Here is a 15,797-nt window from a genome sequence, read left to right as displayed (position 1 = left end):
TTTATCAATTGTGACCCTGCATAACAAAACCAACAAAAAAGTCGCCAGACATGAATTTATAGTGAAGGGCAGATTCTGAATGAGCAGACTCTAGGAGGCCATATCTGCTCAATACTTCTCTTTTCTGTGTCTATTGTGGCATCCGACTGTCTCCACATTTTATCAAGTCTTTAATTGTGACCCTGCATCACAAAACCAAAAAGAAAGTCACCAGATATGGATTTTTAGTTAACTCTTTATGTGCCACGTTCGCACGTCCGACTCAGTCGACGGCGTGCCAACTTCGTCTATTCTGCTCAACAAACAAAGCCGCCAAAACCGATCGATAAATCGCTAATCACTGCTAATCCCACGGCATAATGAAAGCGTTTCTCGTGCTTTTGTTCCTCGCATATACTGCTTGCATTCTATGTGGTGATTGACTATCAAGCGGTGTTCCCAACTAGATTTACTCGTACATGCTAAGTTTCTGTCAAGGTTTTATGTGCAAAAGTCATGCCTTTACAGTAATATAGCAACTGGTCATTCAAAAGAACAATTGAAAATAGATTCGTCATACAATTTATATCGAAACAAAGCTTGGCATTCCTCTTTAACTTTGCCTACTATAATGCCCATCTTAACAGAAATTTGTAGAAGTTATACAAGTTGGAAAAACAGAATTCTTTCTCAAAGCATGGCTACCTTCGTGTCTGAGAATAACGTGGCACACAGAGTTTTTCCACCATGGCACATAAAGAGTTGAAGGTAAATTCTAGAGCAGACTGTTAGCTTTAAAATGATGTACAACTTAATTCAAATGGACTCCCCTAACCTACCTAAATACTGGAGAGAAACCACACACTCGGGAAAAGTGTGAATTGAGAAAAGAGGCTCTGAAGTACAGGGTCTATTCAAGCGCTTAATCTTATTCAACCAAGCAGCGATAGCTGTGAGATAAATGGGATAAAAACAGGATGTAAACCACTGTGGTAACAACAATGAAGGAATTAAGCTGAAATCGGGCATATTTCATCAACGTACTCTGTCCATGATTAATGCTAACTTTCAAAGGATTAGCACCATCCTTTCTAAACTTATTAGGGTTGAAAGTGAAAAGTGTGTACAGAGTTTTTAAGAAATGAAAAGTGGACTCTAAAGACACACCTAATTACACTATTCTAAAAAAAAGCATGCTCGAGATAAACTGCTAAAAAAAAATCAACGCACTTTCCTGTTCGTTTTATGATCTCTTAGCATAATGTAGAAGATGACCTGCTCTTTCAAAAAAATATGAAAAAGTCAAGATTGACTAGGTTGACCCATTTCACCTCACACAAGAAAGTGCGTGCGACTTTTTGTTCGTTTTGTGGTGCACTGTCACAATTGGTCCCTGTATCACTGCACGATAATGGAACAAACAGTGCCATCTTAACTTATTGTTTTAGAATTTTTATGTGGCTTTTAAACGGGAATTACAGTGGGGCTGATTATAGTTTGATAGCAAAAACAATAAAAAAAAACTTGATCAAAATTGAAGAAGATAAAGAATGTATGACATTTTGAACTTTCTGCAAACAGTTCGTGAACAGGCAATAGGAATATGCAAATTGTGAAAATTGTGATTCCATGTTGTCACAGCGTGCCACATAGGTGGTACATAGATTTTCACATATCCACTGTATAATTCAAGCGCAATTTCTCCTGATGGATCATAGATCGTGGTATGTCTAACTAATCATTATTCGAGTTATTCAATTAGGAATAACATTATTATTAGTTTACAGTTTGTGAACAGAAACATTGAATGATTATCATTACTTTTTTTTTACACTACCAATAAAAGAAATGAGAGGTAATGACATCAACAACTCATTTGTATGTAAATATCATCTGTACAAGAACTGTTCTACAGAAGTTAGTGAAACCTTACAATGTTATAAGTTCTTCTTTTTTTTTCTGTCAGATTTTCACTGTTGTAGGTACCTACTTAAGACTAACGTAAACTGGACCTGAATTTGTCTTTAACATTGTTAAATCTCAACTTTCCCAAGAATTCTCTGAGTTTTCTACCCTTTTGAAAGGACGAACAGGTAAGCCTGACTGCTTGCCCGGCTTGCGATTTAGCCGGATCTGGTCTCGCTCACCTCATTTGCGAGATGGCGCGACCTAACCGCAGCTCGCATAAACATTTTTTTGAACACGTCAAAAACATTCAACACCTCAAGCGACCTCACCTTTGCGGCGAGCTGCGGCAATCTTGTTATGAGCAACGGTTCATTGGTTTTTCACGCTCCTATACACTGGACTCAGACCTACTCATTTTTGTAACAGATCTGCAAAGAGACCCATGTTGCACAGGTCTACGAATACTGAATCCACGTGTATAACAATCTTGGGGTGACTTTTGTGGAGGTACGTCAGGTTGCGGCAGCCGCGGGAGGTATCATTTCGTTTATATTAAGTTAAGTAATTTTGACTGTAGATTATATACATATATATCATGGGTAATGAGGAGGATTAATATGATATGTATTTGAATGTACATATATATATATATATATATATATATATATATATATATATATATATTTGTGAAAGAAGTCACCACTACAACAGCTTTTTGGCTTCTCCTGGATAATTTTGCATATGTGAGATATGAGAAAGGACCAATTTTTCAACTCTTGCGCTTTTCCGAAAAGGAGGAACAGTAAGAGGAATAATAATGTCAAAGCTACGCACCGATTTCTCCTTCCTTTCTCATATCTCATCTATATATATATATATATATATATATATATATATATTATAGTATAATATACATACATATATGATAAGCTTGCATGTCATTGATCCCATTATTCAGTAAAGGCATTTCCAACATTAAAATTGAAAAAAAAAATGTATGAAAAAAAATGTTTTGTTATTAAAGGCCAACAGTCATCCTCATTGCTGTATTTAATAGTACTTACCATGATTGAGAATTTAATAAAGGGGAAATTTCACTCTCAGTCGAATGCTATATACATGGATTCTTTCCCATGGGTTCGCACCAACAGATACATCATTTGACATCACAAATTTTCGTCATGATCGGAGTCAGACTATTAATTCGAGGTGGATACAGGGGACGAGAAGCTGTTCGTCTTAGAGAGCACGTGAGTACACGATAAAACGTATTATCCAACCGACAATCTAATTTCTGTTCTACTTTCTCCGAAGTGAGTCATGAACATCTGGTACAACATGTCCCAAGAGGTTGAGTATAGTATAGGCTTACCTGAAAGTTGTCAGCAAACATTGCTACATATATGCAGGATTTCTTTCGTAAATTTGGATATTCTGACATCATGGTATCATTGCAAGGCACAGTTACAGGTCGTGATTACCTTTGGGAGCAGTGATTTAAAAAAAAAAATGTTCAAGATATCACATTTGATGCATATGTAGGTCAGTTGTATCAAAAAACATCCTACCATATATGTATACCATATATATATATATGTATATATATATATATATATATATATATATATATATATATATATATATATATATATATATATATATACAGGGTGGCCCAAAAGAACGGAACACCTAAGATCTCTAATTACAGCAATGTTGTTGCAAATATGTCATTATTTTGCATACTATTGGAAAGGCCATTCTTTGTCCAATAGAATGACACCAAGTTCTTTAATATTGGTTAATGCGTTATGAGTTTAGGACCATTTTTGTGAACCCTTGCAATTTTCAAAATGTGATCATTTTGCACTCTCAGAGATACCGAAATCAGCGATAATTCGGCTTGCCATAGAACCAGCAGCATTCACAATGCGTGGAATGTGGACAACTCTTTTACTGTGAATGGAAGAGAGAGTGAACGGGGCGGACGGTGTGATTGTCATTGTCCGTTGGCATTGTGAATGAGACGACATGTTGGACTCAATTGGAATGCTAAATTTAGCTGGAAAATAGCTAGACTAATTCAAAGACATGATCGGCAATGACGTGAGTTCATGATTGGTTTAGGAATAAAGCACATACTTTTAAGTAAGTGACTAAGTGTGCATTGATGAATACAGTGAGAATATCCCTGTATCTATGAGTGGATTAGGTAAACTTGAATCATATCAGGCAAGTTCTAAAAAATACGCACTAGGTGGTTCTGTGAACAGGGACGCAAGTACACGAAGGGCAAGTTTTTTTAAACGCCATTCTTTTTTTTTTTTTTTTTTTACCAGCAACCCCCCACCCCCACCCCCACCCCCACCCCACCTCCACCCCCGGTTTTCGTCACTGGCATGGAAAATAGAATATTCGGGTAAGAAGCCGAGTGCTTATGGATTCGGTCGTATTCGGGTCCCCCCCCCCCCCCTTTTTTTTTTTTTTTTTCAAAATCCTGGATCCGCGTCCGCACCAGTTAAGCAAACTCATAGATATATTAATGATTAATCCATGATCTTCGTTATGCTTGTTTCTCTTTATAGTTTTCATCCATCTGAGCGTAATTATAAAGGTCAGACAGCTCAGATTGAGAAATTTTAACATCGTTCGGCCACATTGTTAAATCGTGTCTTTTTCTTGCGACTGCTTGGAGACACCGTAATATCACATAAGACGTCTCTAGTCGTTGGCTATAGCGGAGACATCTCTGCAACTGCTCTGCAGTCGCGAACTACATGTACTTTCAAAGTTTCAAGCTGGGTGAGATACCTCTTAATTCGTTCATAAACCGACACAGCAAAATTTCTCAGTTCTCACTGTATTTATCAATGTATACTTGATTAAAAGTATGTGCTTTATTCCTAAACCACTCATGAACTCACGTCAGCACTGCCAGTCATGCCTCTAATTTCACCTTGCTAGTTTCCAGCTAAATTTAGCATTCCATTGAGCCAAACATGTCGTCTTATTCACAATGCCAACGGACAATGACTATCACAACCCCCCCCCCACACACACACACACTCTCTCTTCCATTCACAGTAAAGAGATGTTGTCCACATTTCACGCATTGTGAACGCTGCTGGTTCTATGGCAAGCCGAATTATCGCTGATTTCGGTATCTCTGAGATGCAAAATGATCACATTTTGAAAATTGCAAGGGTTCACAAAAATGGTCCTAAAATCATAACGCATGAACCAAAATCATAGAACTAAGTTGGCGCCATTCTATTGGAAAAAGAATGGTCTATCCAATAGTTTACAAAATGGGGGAATGACATATTTGCAAGAATATTGCTGTAATTAAAGATCTTAGGCGTTCCGTTCCTTTTGGGCCACCTTGTATATACGATTTATATATATATATATATATATATATATATATATATATATGTATATATATATATATATATATATATATATATATATATATATATATTTATATATAATTATACTGCAATAGTACCTAAAATATAAGGACTTATATATCACTGTTTTTCTCAATAAATCGTAACTGTAGACGGTTTAGTCTGGAAACTATAACTACTGTTCACATTTTTTTATATTTAACAATACTTGTTGTTTCTATCCCTAACTCACTGTTTAGATCTATTTTGAAGCACTAATACTGGCTTTTTGTTTCATCTGCAAAATAATGGTAAATTATGACTTTAAAATTTTCGTAGGTCACATACGCATACTGTTGTACAGGGAGGGGGGGGGGGAGAGAAAACAGACACACGACGGAAAGAAAGAAAAACATTCAAATACTGATAGGTTGGTCTTATAAGGGCTTCCATCGTTTTCTTGTCTTTGTGTATCGTTTTCCTTGTATTTTCCCCAGATAGATTAAATAATATGTAGTCTTCACTTTGGTCATGGTATTACAGTCTTATTTACCACTCATATGCTTATTGATTTCGTTTTATTTTTTTTTTTGTCTTTATCTATTCATTTTTAATTCTTTTTGATTATTTCTCATTTCATTTTGTTCTTCTTGCAGTAACCAAAAAAAAAAAAAAAAAAAAATTATATATACACACAACTCGGTGGATTTATCCGCAGTTATAGAGATCAGAAAAAAGTGCATTGCACAACCCCATTTGCACGGTTGGTTGCAAGTTTGTATTAGTGTTGCAAATTTCGAGCATTAAAAACCAAACAGCCATTTTTTTTTTCTTCTGTATTCAACCCTTTATCCGCCATTTTGCGTCCTCATTCTCTCTCTCTCTCTCTCTCTCTCTCTCTCTCTCTATATATATATATATATATATATATATCATGTATATATACATTCGTGTTATCTATGTATGTATGCATATATTGGTTTCCCAGTTGTGAACTGTTAAGGCCATGACATGTAGAACTGGTAGAGGATTAGACATGTTGAGCAAGCATTTCCGTTTGTGATATTTTGTGTTTCCTTTTTGCAGTGTCCTTAAAAAAATAAATAAAGCAACCCCGGTCTGAACAGTTTGTGTACTATTAGGAGCAGTGATTTCTAAAAACTTCAAATTATCACAAATCGATTTGATTACCTTTTGGGGCACTGATTTAAAAACAATGTCCAAGATATCACATTTAATGCATATGTGTAGGTCAATTGTATCACAAAACATCCTACCATAGAATTTTGTAATAAAACCTAGAATATAGGGAGATATCACTATTTTTCTCACTCAACCATAACTGTATAGATGGTTTGTTATATAAAAAAAAATCACAACTATGTTCACATGCTGTATATTAATACTTTGTGAACAATGATTAAAGCAGTAGTATTATTGATTAAAATTTTACATTGGTTGTTTCTATCCCTAACTCACACTTTAGAACTATTTTGAAGCACCAAAGGTGGGTTTTTATTTCAGGGCGGTGAGATGGCTCAGTCGGTAGCGCGTCTGCCTCACGATCACGCGGCCCGGGTTCGAACCCGAGTCTGGACTGAGCAATGTTGTGTGTAAGCATACCGTCCCCTCTAGCAAGAGGTTAAAATGGAGGTCCCGTGTGTGAGAGAGTCACAACTCATGCACGTAAAAGATCCCGCTTCATTCATTAATCGCAAAGAGCAGGGTGTTTAACCCGGTGAAGTGGTGCCACCTCACATCAAACTGGCACTGTGACTGGACCCCATGGAAGACGAGCTTAGCGTAGCTGAATATGCGCTATCCAGCCATCTTCTCAGATGGAAATGAACAAACAAACAAAAACACACAATTTTATCTTCAAATTTCGAAAAATGCCTTTAAAGCAAATTAATGGCAATTACCGCAGGAAATAACCTAGCATGTTTTTATTCGTACGTCGTATCTGTCCACATTGGCCGCGATTGCATTCTGTGTATGATGACATTAACGCGAGACTAACTTTTTCGTGCAATTTCCCACGGTGGTGTATCTGTCTATACCATGATTTATCTTGTCCCCACAGATGCGCTGTGCAGGTTTGTTCTCAAGGAGTTTTCAAACCACGTACAGTGTAATGACGTCTTCAGAGCAGCAAGTTGCTGATCGTACCGTACCCGTAATGGAATCGGCTGAGCCGGAGATGAACGATTCTATGCAGTTTGCGAAAAAAGCGGCAAAGTCAGCGACGAAGAGCCCAGTGTGGTCTCACAACGAGTGGGACCCGCTGGAAGAGGTGATCGTTGGCCGAGTCGAAGGGGCAACGGTGCCGCCATTTTCTACCGAGGTCAAAGTGAGTATACATAACATAATTATCTAATATATATATATATATATATATATATATATATATATTACAATTGAGGAATTCAAGGAACCGCACTTCACTTTTGTTATGTCAAATATTGTAGGGTGCAACATCAACTGTTGATGGTCTATATATCAGAGAACTAACTAGGCAGACGGTTTTTATTTTGTTATTTGTTGCAAAATCTCTCTTGCCCCCTCCCACACCCTCTCCCGTTAGGCTCCCTTCCATACACTTAGCAAACTTGGGGGACTGACACATTTTAGAATAGTTCATCAAAATGTGTGCATTACATTTGTCACTTCAATTCCATTATATTCAAAAGTTCCCTTATTCTCTTTAATTTGCATTTCCCCCGCTCGGTTCGACACACTTTGGGGATTGACAATGTTCCAAATATTCCTCACAAGAATGACAGGTGTGCATCAGATCGTTTTTTTTTTTTTTTCAATTCTAAAACTGCAAACGCTCCGTCGTTTGGGAGGGGGCTACCACCTCCCTGCTCCACCAATCACCCCATCAACTTGCATGTATCACTATAGGCCTACACAGTGATGTCGCTCACGCGGAACAAGAGCTGGGATACCGCGATTTCTTCATTTAGTAATTATCAGTGAATATTTTTTTTCTTACTTTTTGATAGGGGAACAAATCCAAAAATTTCACCAAAAGTGTGCTCCAGATCGCTGAATTTCAGGTCTGAAAATGCAAAATCTCCCCGGTGTTGGAGGGGGAATGTACACATCAGTATAAGTAGTGTAGGATAGAAATTTAATTTTATTTCATTTTCTTGGGTATAAAAATGAGCCTCCACGTTGAGGGTACGTCAGAGACTAAAAAGTAACTGTCATCCGATCACCTTGTTCAATCTCCCTCTGTATGGGAATTGTCGGCGATTACGTAATACCATGTTCCATGTTGTTCCAAGATAACATCCTCTTCATTGAAATCGAGTTTCCCTTACTGGCAGATCGTGACGATTTCCCAAGGGCTGCCCTAAATACCCCTAAATTAGCTAGTTGTTGTAATGTCTTGACACATTCATCAGGTGGCTGGATTTTTATCAACACCGATCGAGTATCACCAAGGGGAGAGGGGAGGGGATCACATTTTGTATATCATGGTGGAGATGTCCTAGGACAGGACCTTATATTACCTTTCAGAATGCTTGACGTCTTCATCTTCTCTTTGAAGAGGTGGATGGACGTCGATTAAACTTGGCGGGAACCATCATGGGGGAAGAAATTACAGTTTGCACAACGTTAAGAGTGTCCCTAAATGGAGGGTGGTGCGTAAGGTGGAGTCATGCGCAAGTGATCGGTAGAACCGCTGATCACATTGAAGGATGTTACTTTTTCGACGTAACATAGGGCACTTCATGTGATTTTTCTTGATCTTTTCTGTTGCGCTTTCACTCCTGTCGAGCCGAAGACATACTGCCTAATCACCATTGCTTCCTTCTTGTCCTGTAATATACAGACAAATACGAGCTACGAGCATTGGGAATTTTTCAGTAAACATGGCGGACAGTCTTTCCCGCTGGAGCACTTGAAGGTTGCCGAGAAGGAAATCGAAGAGTTCGTCAACGTTCTGGAACATGAGGGCATCACAGTTCGTCGTCCCGATATCTGCAACCACCAAGAGGAATACATCACTCCTGACTTTCGTTCTACAGGTTCGGTCTTGTGCTACTCGCAGTAACTAATTTGCGATATGATTTATTGCATGATTTATGTTTCCGCCGCCAAGCAAGGATGACGCAGACGTGTTGGGCATGGAATAGTTTCATCCCACTCTAGTTGTGTTTCGGTTAAAAATGAAATGTCAGATACAACAGGAGATGACCGGATGTTGAAAAAGTAACCAACGGCCGGCCCTTAATGGGGTTGGTATGCAGGTGGGAGAGGAGATAAAGACAGGGCAGTGTTAATGAGACAACTAGACGCCAAGAGTCTCACTCAGAATCTAGCAGAGTGAGGGGAATACAAGAAATCAGGGGTTACCATTTTCGTTTGGCACCATGTTTGGAGTGCCTTAAGTTGGGGTCAAATATGAACAGATATAGGCAGTTCTGTGACAATGAACATTATTCAGTCAGTTAGACTGAGTTGGTATAATTTATATGCAGGTTTGCATTTATACACAGGTCTCAATCAGGAGGGCAGTTGGGAGAAAAGTCAGTGGTCAGAATTAAAAGTATTACTTTTGGTAGGCAGATGCAGTCGATTTTTCTTTTAATTCATGCAAAAGCGGCAAGCAGATTGACTTTTTCTGAGGTCGTAAAATCTACAGTTGTATTTCATGGAAATACAGATGAGTATTGATGCAGGAGTTCGAGGCTCCTGTCAAGATGAAATACTTTGTTTACAGAAGAAATATCTTTTGATGATCAAATACACACACACACACGCTATGATAAAAAAAAATAATGATTGATTAGAAAGTAAGCTACATGTCAACGTTTTTCTGAAAGAGAGCAAGGGATGAATTTGTCAAAACTAGAAACCAATTTATACATCAAGGACAAGAAAGATGGATACCTCTTCTCACCTTCTCTCTCCTACCGCCCCCCCCCCCATCCACGTCCACTAGTTCTGCCATAACCTCCACCCCAAATTGCCCAGACAGCCGCACAATCTGCGTTTCGTTCTTATCTGTAACAAATCCATATAGAAACTTGAACATCATAAATGTTATGATAATACCCATCAGGAATGTACGCCGCGATGCCACGTGACATCCTAATGGTGCTCGGCGATGAGATCATCGAATGCCCCATGGCGTGGCGATCGCGCTTCTTTGAGTACCGGGCCTACAGGTCACTGGTGATGGAATACTTCAGACAGGGTGCCAAGTGGACGACCCCGCCAAAGCCGATGATGAGCGACGAGTTGTACGACCAGGTGAATATAATTAACTTTCGGCAATGATCATGCGTTCGTCAGTGTTGTGCTGGTGTATTGAGCACTGTATTCTTATGCCTCCGCCACGAAGTGTCACCAGAGGTATTATGTTTTCGGGTTGTCCGTCCGTTCGTCCGTCCATCCGTCCTTCCTGCCGTCCGTCTTTCCGTCCGTAAACAATTTGTAGATATTTTGTCTTCTGCAACCCCGTGATGAAATGATTCGAGGAGACAAGTGCTGTGAACGGACAGTCAGCGCAAAATGCAGGCGTTAATTTCAAAGTTGCAGAATGCTTTATAATAATATACAATCGTTACATCGTCAATATGAGATAAGTAGGGCACATGATTTGTGTAGGTGGTAGAGGAAATGGAATGGTCATATATGACCAGTACGTCATGACTTTTCCAGAGTACGAACGGAGATTATTAAGAGTGTGTTGAAAATCAGAAAGACACAGAGACCGCAGAAAAGAAGACCAAAAGTGTGATTTAGATTACGTGTACTGGTAATGGGAGATAATACAAGGAGCCGTTAACAACTTTTGCAGTAGACTGTAGTATAAGACACCGTAACTTGAAAACAGCAATGGCTGAAGATTGAAACTTAGTGTATGCATGTACCACCAGATAAAGTTTCTCTAGGGAAAGTTTTGGACCATGTAATGTGGCTAAAAGGTCCAGTGAAATGTTAAAATTTCATTCTTTTCATCTGTTTTTTTTTTTTTTTTTTTTTTTTTTTTAACATATGTGGCGGAAATTTGTCAAGGTATCTTCATGAAAGACGGTACACATTTCCTGACAATGATTCTCTTGGATATTTAGGAGTCGTGGGGGTCAAAGATCAAGTGTTAGAGATTGGGTTAAAATACTAAAATTCTTCTGTTATATTTAATGCTGATATTGCACTTCCTATGCCTTGGAGATTACTCAATGCATTAGTACACAATGATTCTGTAAGGAAGGATTTTGGTCATAGGCCAAACGTCAAGTGGAAATGTTAAAATGTCAATATTTTCCCCATATTTTGAAAATAGCTCCAAGCAATGCCATGAAAATGGATGTTACCAGTTAGTAATTATTTGCAAAATTTTGGGCCATGGGCTTGATGGGGGTCAAAGTTAAAATGGAAACGCTAAAATTTATAAATACTTGCTCTCTTAAACAATTTAGCCATCAATCCCAATGAAACCTTCTTCATGGAAAGTAAACACTCAAGATATTTGTGACAAACATGTAATTTCATTATTATTATTATTTATTCATTTTTTTTTTTTTGGCCTACAGGCAACATTTACATCACCATCCTAAGTAATATGTAATCTTTCCTGTTTCTATTCCAGACACACTATCCCAGCCTCATGCTTTCTGCAAATGAGTGCTTGTACACTGTCTAACTCGATACGTCAAAATACTAACTACTTTTTCTTCATAGGAGTACCCCATGGCCACGGGCATCTGTGTAGATCGCCGTCAAGTTGTGGCCGAAGGTCGATACGTTACAACCGAGTACGAGCCTTGTTTTGACGCCGCTGACTTCACGAGAGCCGGACGGGACATTTTCGTCCAAAGGAGCCAGGTAAGAACGATTCGACATTATAACTTCGGTAACCCGTTATTTTTACATTCACTTTCATATTGGTATTTTTTTCTAACAAGCAATTCAGCGTATATTTTAGATACGCTGTTGTCACCACCAGCAAATTTGTATTGGGTTCTAATTTGTTTAGGTAGAAACATGAGACATCGAATGACCATCTCTATCGTGGAGATATACATACCATAGTTCGGATGCCGGCCATGCAGACAAAGATATCACGTCTGATGATAACTGCGTTCTAGGCTAGATTTTTTCATGTTTGTTCTGGTCGTACACTGGCTGTGGCACTCTCGGATGGTTAGAAATGCCTTTTGCTTCGAGACAAATCCATCGTAAAGAACTTTTAACTGCTGCATACATATCAAAAACGCAACACAAACCTAAAACCACTTTGATACACCTTCCGGTTCGCGACGAGGAGCTAGATATACTTTTTTTGTTCGACAAAATCAAACGTAAGAGAGAAAAACCAAGAGATATACAATGTATCTGACTACATGACTTCACCATGTGTACATCAGTATCCACTTTCCGTGAAAAAAAAAAACAACAACAACAAAAACACGTTACTGCAGCTGATCTGTACTGAACTTGAGTACAATGTACTCCTACTATATTAACCCCTCGCTAAAGGTCACGAATATGTTTGGTATCGAGTGGATGAAACGGCACCTGGGCGACCGCTACCGCCTCCATGTTCTCTCCTTCGACGACCCCAACCCGATGCACATCGACGCCAGCTTCAACGTCATCGGGCCTGGTCTGGTGGTGTGCAATCCCGAAAGACCCTGCCACCAGATCGACACGTTCAAGAAGGCTGGCTGGGAGATAGTTCAGGCGCCAAAACCTGTCATGCCAGAGTGTGAGTTGATGTAGTATGCCGGATGACGATAAACAATGATACTTGCAGTCATTTTTAGATGTGAATTCTGCACTGGAAGTAGGGACTACTTTAATGGCAGCAGTAATGTGGGTTAAGTTTTAGCATAGGCCTAAGTTAGCAGTATCGATATACATTACACAGCAGTAGTACTTAGCATCCTAAAGGTACACGTAGTTTGCCCCATCTATTCAAACAGATGAAGGGTAAAAACAACCACAAAAAAAAAAAAAAAAAACAACGAAAAATGCTGGCCACATGCTTTAAATGCTTTTCTAAGCTATGAATTTAAATTCCCTAATATTAATAACATTGAAACTGGTGCAAAATTTCATGTATTTTACGTTCATACTTAATCTGAACGCGCTTTTCACAAGATTATGAGAGAACATCACAAAAAACACATGCTAGTGGAATTAAACTAGTTAGTTAGCTTCTTGAATACTGATTGTCAAATTCACTCACAACAGAATGATAACATCGTTGAATCAGATAAAAGTTGTGAAGAAATTGGGCGGGAAAATCTGTTATAACAAAAATAACTCAAACCCGAGAACTCTTGAAAGGATTTTAACCTCTATGGATGAGTGTCACTTTTTTTTTTCAATTCGATTCGCCTGATTGATCTTCTCGCAACACGCTACTCTGATTAATTCCATGCCTAAGACACATGTAAGAGTGAAAAATTCTTACCCGAGAGAATGTTAGTCAAGGTTATTGTTTACAGGGTAATAAGGGTAAGTAAATTCCTAATTTCCTGTTTCATTTATGTTCGATAGTGCATGCTGGCCCGAATTCACGAAGGTGGACAAAGACCGTAGTTTTGTATGATGTGTCAAGTGTCGCATGGCCTATTTCGCGTTACGAAATCCGTCATTTCGTCGACGAAACGTAATGATCATTTCATTAAAGAAATGGTCATTTCGTCGACGAAATAACTGATTTCGGAACGAAATAGGCCATGCGACACTGATCATTTCATTAAAGAAATGGTCATTTCGTCGACGAAATAACTGATTTCGGAACGAAATAGGCCATGCGACACTTGGCGCCCCATACAAAACTATGATTCTGTCAAAGAGGTTCTAACCTCTTTGGATTCTGTCCATTATGGTTTAAACCATTGACAAAGATTGTACCACCTTCGTGAATTCGGGCTTATGTGTTTAAACCATAGCTCACCCTCTATGGATGTCGTCCAAGTGGCTATCGATGAATATCCTGATGCTGGACCCCAAGCGCGTGGTCGTCGACCGCAACGAGGTCCCCACCATCAAAATGTTTGAGTCCCTGGGCATCGAGTGCGTCAAGGTCTCCCTCAAGTACGCCAATTCTCTCGGGGGCGGCTTCCACTGCTGGACCTGTGACATCCGTCGCAGAGGGTCACTTGAGTCCTATCTGTAGGAACTACCCACACTCCCAAATACGCTTTTAGTATGTAGGCCTTGATATCACCGCGTGTAGCGTCTTTGCGTTCAAATGTATAGTTCATTGCCTCTAAAGGATTTCCCTGTCAATTTTACGTTTTTAGCAACCAAAAATGTACAACTAAAGCGACCGAACTGCAAATTGCGCCAATCAGTCTGACTAAAATGACAAAGGATACTATACTCAATCGTAATTCCAGTTGCTGCATTCGTGATCAGATTACTATGTCTTTACGACCAACAATCAGATTCGTTTATGGGGGTGTATGTTTGATATAGCTGTAGTCGAATTTGGAATGTGTGGTTTGTATCATAGAACATCTCAATGGGGAGTCGTTTGGGGAACACAAATTATTCATGTCAATACTTTGCTATTGTGTTGTAACGCTCATTAGTTAGGAAAAGAAATATTCTTTTCATGTGAATTCTTGGTGGATATTTTTTCATCTCATTTGTGGAAATGGTGTTTGGATTTCACCTTAGATTACATTTTATTGATTACTGGTGAGGCCTATATTCAAAATGTGTATGCATACTCTTTGCCCAAAGATTTCATTTGTGGAAAAAAATGTCAAGGGAAAACTACATGAAATCAACGAAATCAAATTCAGATAATTATAAATACAAACTGAAAAAATATCACAGTGAATTTACGTCCGTTTGTGTTTGCATGCATGCAACATCCGAATTCCTATCTTGACCACACTGATACATCGTCAACAATGAACTTCAATGAATAAAGTACAAAATTGACTTCCTATAACAAATTTGGATGTTTAAAACACTTATATCGGCCGTGATTTATCGGGTTCATGGCAGAATCTTCAAATTTCAGAGCACATCCAATAAATGGTTTTCCCCATGAACAGTTTTAAAAGCTGCAAACGAAATTTCTCGTTCTGGAACGAAAATCGTTTAATTTTAAAGACCAATTTACGAATTTTATCGTCAAGAGCTTTTGAACTGACTGGAAAAACCTCAATAAAGGGCTTATCAATAGAATCGCAAACCGAAGCTGTCATCACTACCTATTTACGGCTGTATGCATTATGTAACCATTCTTAATAACTTGACAAGTACTTGGCTTTACGTCCTGTTTACTCGAAAAAGATAAGCAGATTGGCAAGTTCGGTCAGATGGGTCGATGTGTGCGGACATGCTGCTATATTTCATGTTTCTGATCTGTACTGAACTGTGGACGCCTTCAGGGAAAACCAAGGTCATTATTGAACCACCTGCAGTATCCTACATAATTACAGACCTCTGTACTTCTTCAAAATGTAACGTATGATGAGCGATGATAATGAAAATGAATGATAGTGTTCAAGTTTAGCTGTTGGTGTTGTTGTT

The 15,797-nt window shown here is 38.7% G+C and overlaps 1 protein-coding gene across 1 annotated transcript; it reads left to right on the top strand.

The window, feature by feature from the left end:
• The first annotated feature begins 3,068 nt into the window (after positions 1-3,068).
• Positions 3,069-14,460, top strand: LOC140239946 (glycine amidinotransferase, mitochondrial-like). The gene is made up of 7 exons (XM_072319763.1): positions 3,069-3,123; positions 7,370-7,623; positions 9,118-9,313; positions 10,351-10,541; positions 11,976-12,119; positions 12,774-13,002; positions 14,198-14,460. Exons 1-7 carry the CDS (start codon positions 3,069-3,071, stop codon positions 14,422-14,424), a joined length of 1,296 nt encoding a protein of 431 aa, XP_072175864.1. The 3' UTR covers positions 14,425-14,460.
• The last annotated feature ends 1,337 nt before the right edge of the window (positions 14,461-15,797 follow it).

Source organism: Diadema setosum, chromosome 16, assembly GCF_964275005.1.
Source record: "Diadema setosum chromosome 16, eeDiaSeto1, whole genome shotgun sequence".
NCBI classification, from domain to species: domain Eukaryota; kingdom Metazoa; phylum Echinodermata; class Echinoidea; order Diadematoida; family Diadematidae; genus Diadema; species Diadema setosum.
Note: the sequence above shows the minus strand (reverse complement) of the source record. Positions and strands in the feature narration are given on the sequence as shown.